Here is a 10,698-nt window from a genome sequence, read left to right on the forward strand (position 1 = left end):
CTGGGAACCAACAACTTCCTCTGTTCTGTTCTGTTCTGTTTCTTTCTTTCTTCTTTTGTTCTTCTCTTCATCTCTGCTTCCTCTTCAGCAGAAAAACTTCCTGCTGAGACATAAAGTACGTGGCGTACGTTCTCTTGGGGTTTTGCCAAAGCACCAAATTCTCAGATTGTTGTGAGGATATTGACCTCTGACCTTTTGCTTTCTGAAATTCTCATCCGGAGTGAAACCAAACAGCTTTTTAATGTGAACATATCACAAAAATAGGCAGTTGACTGTGTTCTGTCCTGGTGCATGTGTGCAATATCATCATTTTAACTGAAGAAATATCAATTGAATAAAACTTTACGGTTCTCTTTGGCAGATTTTAATGAAGGAAGATTTGACAGTAGCCGGTCCTCTAAGTCTCAGGTCGCATCTTACAGTGTGACTGTTGTTTTATTAGACTGGTGATGCATTCAGCGGGCACTGACCGTGGTGAGAAGACAATGGGCTTAATGGCTGCATTTACAAATGAAACATACAGTGCAGGATTAGGGATGGGAGCGGGAGGGAGGGGGCCGTGCACCAAAACATATGTAACACTGTAGAAAACAAGAGGATTAGGAGTTTATGTGGAACAGCAAGCTGACTGTATACAGGTCAGAGAGCTGAAACAACAGAGGCATCATACAGTCTAGTCTAATATACGACAGTGTGCAAAGACAACTTACACACAAATTAGTGCGGCGTCAGGGAGGTGAGGCACAACACGGCTGTTGGATTACTTTAGCTCCGCAAAAAAACAAACCCAGAACATAGAATTGCATGTGACTGAAGAAGAAAACAAAGACTCTGGAGAGTAGCCCTGTTTACATCTGAGCAAGTGCTCATCCAGCCCTGCTGGTGAGGCCAGCAGCTACTCAGAAGCTACCCCGACACCCCTGTGCCCCCACATCCTCTGAGGCTGGTGGGAAATGTAAGATGCATGCTCCTCCGTACAGCTGACAGCAGAACAGAGCAACCTTCACCAGTTCAGCAGGTTCAGGGGTTGTGAGGCTTAGAAATGAACACGATGGGTGGGAGTTTTTCACTTGCTGGTGACTTCAGACACCCTAATATGTGCTTTTTTCATAAAACGTCCCCTTTGTCCTCTAGTTTTAAGAGGTTTTGTGCTGTCTTTTGTGATCAGGGTCAGAAATGATGTGGAAAATCTTCTCGTGATGAGGTCATCTTTCCCTTTTCACAGGAATAGTTAACTTTTAGTGTCTTTACTCACAATTGACTCACTTTCTGTTCTTATCTTGATGTGATTTATGCTGTTTTTCCTTCTGTTTACTGGTAAAATTAACCGTGAACCTGTGGGGGCTTTAAATGCCAGCACAGGAAACTTAATGGCATGAATAATCAAGGTGGGCGAACACTACAAATCCAGCTATTTTTGTCATTTTCATTTGAGCAGCTCGTCTATATTGCTCCATGCTTTTGGATAATTTCTTCCTTTCACATAAGAAGAAACAGCGATATAAAATCATTACCTTTGATATGAGCCAAACATTTGTATTTTGGAGTCTGTATTATCGTCTTTTCTAAATGGATCTACAAAATGGAATAAAGCTCCACTTTGCACGTCTTTTGAAGGTTGTTCTGGGTGAAAACCGACTTCAACGCTTCACTAATACTGCAAATGACACATAGAACATCCACTTTAGTGTCAGAGAGCTAAAGCTTCACTTCCACCTATTATCCACTTATTTTTGGTTCTTGAAAGTGCAGAAAAATAAAACTCCAGACCGGTCATTTTTGGTTTAGATCAAGATAATTTGTGAGCATTTTATTCATTTGAGCACACTTTAAAAAAAGAGAGGCAACACTGTACCAACAACCCAGCAATGGAATTAGAATATGATCTCATGCATCTGTTACACTTCTGGCACGTTACAAGGATACATAAACCAGTATCAAATTACAATAACACCATAAGTATTATCTTACATTCATGCATATACAAAGTAAATAACTCCATACTTTGTTATAGCTGCGACATGTGAATTAGCAAAGTTTGCTTGAGAACAGTGAGACACTAACATTTGTTGTTACACTTGAGTTTTATCTCAGATGTCCTCCCAGTGGACTGAGGGCACATGAAACTGAAAGATACCAAATGCAAAACTCAGAGAAATCGCATGTTTCAGTTTCAAAAGAGGACTGTTTTTTTTTATTTTTCTTTTGCAAACAAGGTTTAAAGTAGTGCAAAGATATAGTTTCAGAAATAATACAATTAGTCTTAATGAAAAATGGGGAATTTATGATAATTTCCCTTTAAAAACAAAAGACAAAACCTGGGAATAAGTTAATAAAGCACACTCTCTCACACTTACACAATCTGTGAAATATACAACCAAACCTGGTTTTAAACGAGAGAGTTTAAAGTCGCCAGACAAAAGCGCATGTGGCTTTCAGGCCACTTTTAATCGAGAAGAGTAGACCGAGAAGTTTTCTCATGATGCTTCTCCTTGTCCACCCCCCCCAACGCTGTCCCTCTGCTCTGGGAAAGTTGTCACAATAAAGTGAGGCAATGAGAGAGCGAGACAAAAAAAGCTGTCTGCCCATCAAACCCACTTACCCCACCCTCCTCTCAAGGGATCAGAGTTTCCTCTGTGTGCAGAGGGGCCCCATTCTGACACACTGACTCTTTTACCTGATGTTTTACCAAGCAGAATGTGTCTCACTGTCTCACTGTCCTGCTTCTAGACAACCTGAGCAGTTTTTAATTCCTATTTCATAAATGTGTAACTAACTAACATGATGAGGTAGTAAGAGCGGATGACTCCAGCCTAAGGCTACTTACATATACAGAAATCTAACAGAAAATGTATGCAGATTAGATGTAGAAGTAAAAAAAATGTGAGGATTGTGCAGTTCAAATCACAAAAAAGGAGGCAAACTTAACTGAATTTGACGTTTTAAAGTGCTCATGACATGTTTGAAGATCTTGACAGGCTCCTTTGGCCCTAATCACTCAACAATGAGCCGTTTTAAAAAAAAAAAACACGTTTTCCTGATAAAATGACAAAGCAAATGCTTTGGTTTAACTGCCTCAGCTGCCACAACCTTTAAAACAGATGAAAAACATCCCATGAGAGCGACAGAAAGTGTGACGCGGCTACACTCTTCATATCAAAACTTAACTGATAAAAGAGTGGAACTAAAATATCTGAGTCATCAACACAACCATAAAACACAAAACTCCCTTGAAAGAAGCAACTGAAAGCCTACAAGTCGGACATCACATGAACACAAATGGGAAATGCTACATTCAAAAAGCGTAAAGCTGACTAAAACATACTGCCGCGTATATGTTTTGGTCTGTTACCAAAAATACTTTTAAAACCTCATTATGCAAATAATACAAAGCAAAAGGAGAATACAATGTAGTAATTTCTACATTAATTTGCTGTCTTATGATGGTGCTACTCTGCACAGACGGATACTTGAACGCCTCATTTCCAAATAAGTGTGTTTGGGCCGTAAAATCGGGCGACTCCCCCTAGTGTTCAACGTGGGGAAATGCATCACTATAATTTTGTTCTTCATTTTTAAGATTGATAAACCTCGTTTAGGCAACAGAAGAGGCTAATGTTAGCGGTTTCCCTTAGCCAAGATCGGAAATTAACAGACGTATCATATACGACCACAAAAGTACGTGGAAACGAGGAGTAAAGGGGCAAGTTTGAAGTATGTATGAGGCCTGAAAGTCTAAGGCGAAATTCAGGGAATATGGCACTCTTTATCTCACATTACACATCTATTGTTTTACTCTTATCTTAGGATTTAGCATCATGAAAGATAAGACAGTGAATCACTATTCCTATTTCTTAGGACTGGAGCCTTAATCACATGGCCACGTTACTTCATAACCTTTAACCTGAAGGTAATGACAGTTGCCCTGCTACATTTTGAACCCCGGGTGAGGTTTTGACCCCTGCTCTAACTCCAGCTTTCAGAGCCACAGGATGAAACTCAAGGCTACGTGTGATGTGGTGCCAGCGGTATTAACTGGTGATCAAAAACCACTAATGACTTGTAGCAAGAGGGAGTAAAAAGGGGTCGAGGACTGAGGTCAATGAAATGTTTGTGAAGATAATTAACTTCTTTGAACCAGAGACCTTTTTTCTGTTCTAGTATCCTGAAGAGTGCATATGAAATGATTTCACAGTATAGTCAAAAGTTGAGTAAAACCGTATAGAGCATGTACAGTATATATATATATGTTCATCCACCAAAAAATAAGTGTCTATCGTCTCAGCTTGATTAACTAGGAAAAAGGTAGCTTCTTTGTGCTGAAAATTAAAGGCAGGTTGAGTCAGAAGTCTTTAAGCCCAAGCACGTATGAGCTTGAGGACAGTCTCCTTCAAATGGCTCCATATATACATAAGATCTGCGTGAGGTGACGTGTAGAGGGCTGTCGACCACTTGGTGATCTTCCACTGTTTTTCTACTGCAGAAACGATGCTTTGTCGTGCAATAGCTTCCTCTTCTTCGCTCTGAAAAAATCTGAGGAGGCAAAGAGAAGAGCAATGAAAACTGGTGCAGAGTATCGTCTTGTGATTTTCAGTCAAGACGCTGAAGCAGTTCTTCAGAAAGAGGTTTAATTTCTGAGAAGCACCTGCCAATAAATGGTTAACTTAGATCAGAATAAGGACTAGCTCACCTGTTATGGCGGACTGTCTGCGTTTCCCCAGCCGCTGAAGCCGGTAGCACCCCCTTGTGGTCACTTCCAGATACTCGTCCCCGGACCCACACGAGCTGCTGGGGGAACACTCGCCTGATGAAATCGACGTTCGGCTGGTGTCCTCTGCCATCCCGGCTTCAGGCCGCCCCACCATGCAGCTGCGGTAAAATGCCGGCACGTCTTGGCAGCTAAGCTCCACCCACTCGACGTTGGAGCCCTGTCCTGGCGTGTCGCTCTGGAAGTCAAAGTTCCAGCGCTTGTTGGCCACCTCCACGCTCATGCAGAGCAGCCGCTGGAAGTCCTGCTGCAGCTGCTGGTGGTCAACGGGCCCGAAGAGATTCCTTCGTACCGGGCCCACCTTCAACTTCAAAGCCTCAATGCCTCCGAGGCGTGAGAGCTCCGAGTCTGATGTCATATCTGGTGCTGCTGCTGCTGATGGTGTAGAAGCCATCGCTATGTCCCTGTTGGAGAGCAAGCTGAGTGTCAGACAGAAGGGTGGACGTTCTTTTCCCTTAGCTGGGCCTGTAGAGTTTCAATGAGGTGTGATCTGAGTTTTTACTGCACACACACATACGAGCTGGTAAATGGACCCCTCACCCCCCCTCTCCACAACCACACACACACAAGCATTTTCTGCCCTTCTGGGCGCCTTTATGTGATCAAACACACATGTGGCTGAACCTATTGAGCAATTACTGTGGCAACAGGTACCTGAACTTACACCAAATAAATCTCAGACAACGCTGAGCGCCCCGCCGTGTCATAAATGAGCCTGATCCTCCACCTGCTCGGCTGCTTGTCAGCCAGAGGTTGGCAGTAAAGGTCACTGAGAGGAAAACGCTCATACGGGCTTCTGGTGAGAAATGCTTCCTGCATTCCCATCCGCCCCAGTTAATTAGAGGAATACCGCTGAATTCCTAGATGGAGTTCCACCTCCAGTTTCCCGCTAAAAGCCTGCATTACGTGGAGAACAACTGCATTCCCTGTGGCCTCAGGTTTGTCTGTCAGTTTGACCCAGTTTAGGTTGAGCAGTACCAAATGTAGCCACATGGCACCTCTACAGAACCATCCTGCACCTCGGTCACGGCTCTTAACAGCGTCACCAACATTTCCCTCTGCTTCAGGACACATTGAGACCTCCCCTACAATCTGCACAAGTACAGTCAGAAAACCGCTTTGCCGCCATGTGTTCGGCCAGCTGGATCAGAGCCAGTGACTCCAGTCGACTCAACCAAGTGATAAAAAAGGCGAGTTTTGAGCTAAGTTAAATAAAAAATTATTTTATCTGTGCGTTTTTGCATTCTTTCACCAAAATACGTTCAGGAGACTTAAAGCCTCTGCATTTAGGTCAGTATGACGGACTTATTAAATTAGATTTCAGTGATTTTCTGTGGAAAAAGTTTTTTCAACGTTGTGACTTTTAGTTTTCTCTTAAAAACGCCAACCAGCTACTTTATCAGCCAAACATCAGCCTGACGCCATTAAGAAGCCCGTGGCGTGGTTGTTTGACACATACTGTGTAGAATACGTAGCTGAGAGGTTCACAAAATCACTAATTATACTGCCTGTCAACCAACACAAGGGGTTAAAAAACGTTGTGTAAGCGCGCACTTTTTCAACGCCGTTAACTCCAAAGATAACCAGCACAGCTTCGGATTTCTTGCAGGTTTTCTATCAGAAATAAGAGAAATAAGGAAAACTAAATACAAACTGCACTGTTCTTTGCGCGTAAAAGTTATTTGCGTAGAGAAAGGAGTGGGCGCGGTATGCGGGTCGGGTTTCCACTGTGGGTGTCCCCGGTTCTTAGAGGAAAAAAAGGCTAAATCCTTAAACTTTCCCCAATAAGTTGCAGTACGGCACTAATGCCCCACTTTTCCCTCTGCAGCACCAACACACAGCCGTGAAATTACGGCTATCGCACTTTTGAAGCTTTGCAGAGCGACTTCGGGGAGTTTTGCAGCGCTTCGTGACGCAGTTACATTCACTGCGGATGTGGGTCAATGAGATGCGACACAGAAACGCAAGTTGTCAACACTTAGTTTACACACACAACAGCGGTTTTATGATGTCTACTACAAATACCAACAAATAGCTACACGCCAACGTTTCCATGACAAATTAGAATTAAAAAAAGGGTCAAATATCAGTAAAACTGCTTCAATTTAGCGTTTTTCTCACCGTAAGTCAGCTCAAAGTGGCGTGAACGTTGTTTTTACATAAAAAGCACGATAAGAAATAAAGAAAATCATAAAATACTTGTAGAAAATAATATTTTTTCCCTCTTACCATCGACGTTTGTATCAAAGCGGAGTTTTGACGTCTCGAACGTTTCGTCCACAAATGACAAACTTTTCAACGAGTCCGTGGAGTGGAAAGTGTACGCGACGGTCCCGTGGACAAACACAGTGCCAAGTGAAGGTTTTCTCAGAGACACTGCCCACGGGTGGGTCGTGTCTGTCCCCTTATCTGCGACTTGTTTGTGATGGACTGAGGAGACAAGTGGGACGTCCCACAGGAGGAGGCGGTCACGTGGTTCCCATCAAAACACGCAGACCAGAGGTGAACAACATCTTGTCCTGAGCGCAGTTGTACCAAACGCGGCGAAAGTACGGAAAAACATCCAGGCACACGCAAAAGTTTTGAGAGTTTTATTCTCAAGTGTTGACGAAAACATGCAGAAATAATGAATAGTTTCTTACGCTGTTATCATGAGGCAGAAGTCCACCGGTTGCTTGAATGCGCCACAGCTCCGATCCAAACTGGTCTCTGCCTCACACTGTTGCGCTTTTCTTCCTCACTTCTCCCTCTAGAGTGGATAAAAGTAGGTCAAATATCTTGGCATTGGCCGCCATTTCCCTCTTTCCTCTCAAATGTGACACACATTCTCGTGTAGTACTTACATCATGTTTTATTTTGGCACCCAGCCCACATCCTCAAGTCACGTTGAGCTGCAACGTGACTGGGAGTCGGCTCCGTTTGTCCTGCAGACGCTGAGTACTTTTACTGTGTACTTTTACTGTGAGGTGAAAAGGCGAAGAAACTGTACAGCTACTGGAATTATCCGCATACAAGTTTAAACTGGAGGAAGGAATTTAGCTCACAAAACTGGATCAGCACAAATCTAACTGTGTGTTACTGTAATGTAATAAAACATTCATACACACCAACACTTAATATGTTAATTTATGCCAACATTTTTTGACTCTTTTAACGTTTTAAAGCAACAAAAGAGCAGTTTAGACTAATGGTATTTGACCAAAGATGCAACTTGTCAGTAACTTGTAAATTGTAGGTTCCCCTGTCCTGCTACAGCTGAGAAAGAGATCCTCCTGTTTCCTATTCTTATAGCAAAAAGGTTCCAACAAGCATGCTGCGTGGTCATTTAGAGATTTTAGAGACACACAAACAGGAACAACAATATTTAAGGGCTGGACCCTCTCAAACACTCCAAAAGCAGACACAGATTTGTGAGATCTGCTGCTTAATGATGTCAAACCAGGAAACAGCAGTGGATTGATCAGGAGTTATGTTACTAAAATGGCATGTTTCTCAACTGGATGATGCTATTTTCACAAATGGGGCTTCGCTAACGTTCCAGGAAGCTCAAAATAAACAAAAGAACGGCAGCAAATGCTGCCAAGTTTGACTGTTTACTCATGGACGTCCCAATCAGCAGATCACATCTGTCAGAGGTTTCAGACGCTCTTAAGAATCTGTGCGAAAAGTTAGTAATAAGTTTGTATATTTTGTTAAAATGGCTAAGATCAGTAGCTCTGTCGCTCTGACTGTTGGTTAGATTAGTTTCTAAATCAGAGCAGCAGATAGTGTCAAACACAAGTGACTTCCCTGGATTAAACGCACAAACCTACATGTTACTTGTTGGTTATTTGTCTGAAATATGACTGTGTGATGAATGTGATACAGTTTAATGGACTAAACCAGACCCAAGAGCTACATCTCAGACTCTACGGGCCTCGGTTAGCGTGTTAAATGTTAAAGTTCATGACAGCACAGTTAGAAAAAGACCAAAGAATAAAAGGTCGACTCCCGTTTTTAAGCCTACAACTTTTCCACACGTCCAAGTCTGTAAAATAATCTCAGCAATAGCTCAAATAAATGGCAGCCTATCAGAATTTTTCCCTCCTCCTCCAGTATTAATAGATTAGATATTAGATTACGTATTTATATACTGAGCACAAACTTTGCTAATTCTGATGGAAGGAGATCCACACTCTTAGTTCACCATCACACAAACAAATGGGTTTTCAAGTACTCGGCCAAACGAGACGATTTAAATCATTAGATCTCAGAGATATGAAAAAATAACCATGTTTTCTGCTCTGAGGCGCTGTAAGTGTGTCCACTGATCACACCCTGATAGATCATGACTCCTCTAACGGGTGTGCCAAAGTCAAATGTTCAGAAAAGAAGATCATTGAACAAGTTCTATAACTTACAAAAAGGGAAGAATGAAGAAAACAGAATGCACGAAAGGATATACACAATATTTGAGCCTTTTAGCCTTCATTTGAGTTTTTAATAGTCGCCATAGTTATTTCTGAAATGGTTCAGAGCTGTTTTTCTGTTTGAAAAAATTGTATTTACTGTAACATTCCTGTAGACTGTACCAGGAAACAGATTAAACAAACTCAGGGTTACCTGTTCAGACCAGAAACTTTTCTAGGTCAACTGTTATGAATGACCCACATAAATTGACCTGCAGTACCTCTTTGTTGCCACCGAGTGGCGGTGTTGCGCTGTTATTGCAGTGATGCGTCATAGAAAAGACTAGTTTTCATATCGGCTTCACAAAGTTCTTAAAACTAATATAATATTGCTCAAAGAAACAGACGAGTCAAAGATATTATAGTTAGTCATGCATTTATTAAGGAAATGCTCCAATATTCCACATTACAACTGCAGTACTTTTACTTTCTTTCTTATATTAAATACACTGCCCAAACATTTTAGTTCCTCTCAGCTCATTGAACAGTCTGAGGGTTAAACTGAAAGATGGAAGTCTTTTTTTTTTTTAACATTTTCACTATTCAATTCTCCGCTGGGTTAAATCCAATCAGCAGAGGTGAAAGTGTGCAAATCAAAGATCTCCTAAAAGTGATACAACCTTACAGTTTGCATGTTAAATACAACTCATACAGGAGCGTCCTCTAAGCTGGAATCCTTACAGTAGATCTGTCTTAGATTGACCATTTAGCCTGTTTTTAATACCCTGAAAAGTCTCATGCTTTGTTCCATTTGCCTCAGAACTGGGAACATAGAGCTGGGAATGACTTTCCAGCCAAGCTGCCTGCATTCAACAGCAACAACAGTTTTATTCATGACTGATCTAATGACATCCAAACTGTCCAACATGCAGCAGCCATGTTGGATTTTGAGTTTGGGGCTGTTGAGGTTACTCCGAGTCGTCCAACTTGGATCTGGGAGCTCAGTTAAGAGGTTTCACCTCTTTGTTTTCAGTCGTTCACCCTTTTTATCAGGGTTCACTCTCTGATTACATCTTAACTGCTCGGTTTGGATCAGAAAAAGTCTTGGGTTTGGGCTCAGAGACAATTCTTCAGAACATTAATAGAACATCACAGGTTGGTGACACATCAGCATGAGATTTTCCACCCACTTCCTCACAAATCGCTTGAGGTCGCGCATTCATGAAACATAAATATAGGCTGTAATTCCTGCTGGAACAAACAACCCATCGGCTCGTTCATTAAGGTCTTGGCTGGTCGTGTTCACTGACCTCTGGACAATGATTAAATACAATCACTAAAGGTTTTGTTTCTCAACCTAATCCAGTACTTTTAATTAGAGGGCTGCATTGGGATCTGGTCCCGCCAACTCAAATCTCACAGGAGCTGGCGGCTAAAAACACCGCGGGATCGGATTGTATCCTAGCAACAGGATGTCAATAAATGATGTGGAAAGGAAGCTCAAAGAAGGTCTTTACAGCACAAAGACAAAGCAAGGCAAGT

General features: G+C 42.1%; 1 protein-coding gene across 2 annotated transcripts; it reads right to left on the minus strand.

Moving 5' to 3' along the window:
• Positions 1-1,776: 1,776 nt before the first annotated feature.
• Positions 1,777-7,618, minus strand: cdkn1d (cyclin-dependent kinase inhibitor 1D). Of its 2 annotated transcripts, none has more exons than XM_072377052.1 (3): positions 7,411-7,618; positions 4,691-5,172; positions 1,777-4,533 (listed from the first exon to the last, which is right to left on the minus strand). In XM_072377052.1, exons 1-3 carry the CDS (start codon positions 7,419-7,421, stop codon positions 4,475-4,477), a joined length of 552 nt encoding a protein of 183 aa, XP_072233153.1. In that variant the 5' UTR covers positions 7,422-7,618; the 3' UTR covers positions 1,777-4,474. The 2 variants fall into 2 exon arrangements, with proteins under 2 accessions (XP_072233153.1, XP_072233154.1); XM_072377053.1 differs by lacking the exon at positions 7,411-7,618 and adding an exon at positions 6,998-7,213.
• Positions 7,619-10,698: the final 3,080 nt, after the last annotated feature.

Source organism: Leuresthes tenuis, unplaced genomic scaffold (genome assembly GCF_036924035.1).
Source record: "Leuresthes tenuis unplaced genomic scaffold, fLeuTen1.0.hap1 SCAF_23, whole genome shotgun sequence".
Lineage (NCBI taxonomy): Eukaryota > Metazoa > Chordata > Actinopteri > Atheriniformes > Atherinopsidae > Leuresthes > Leuresthes tenuis.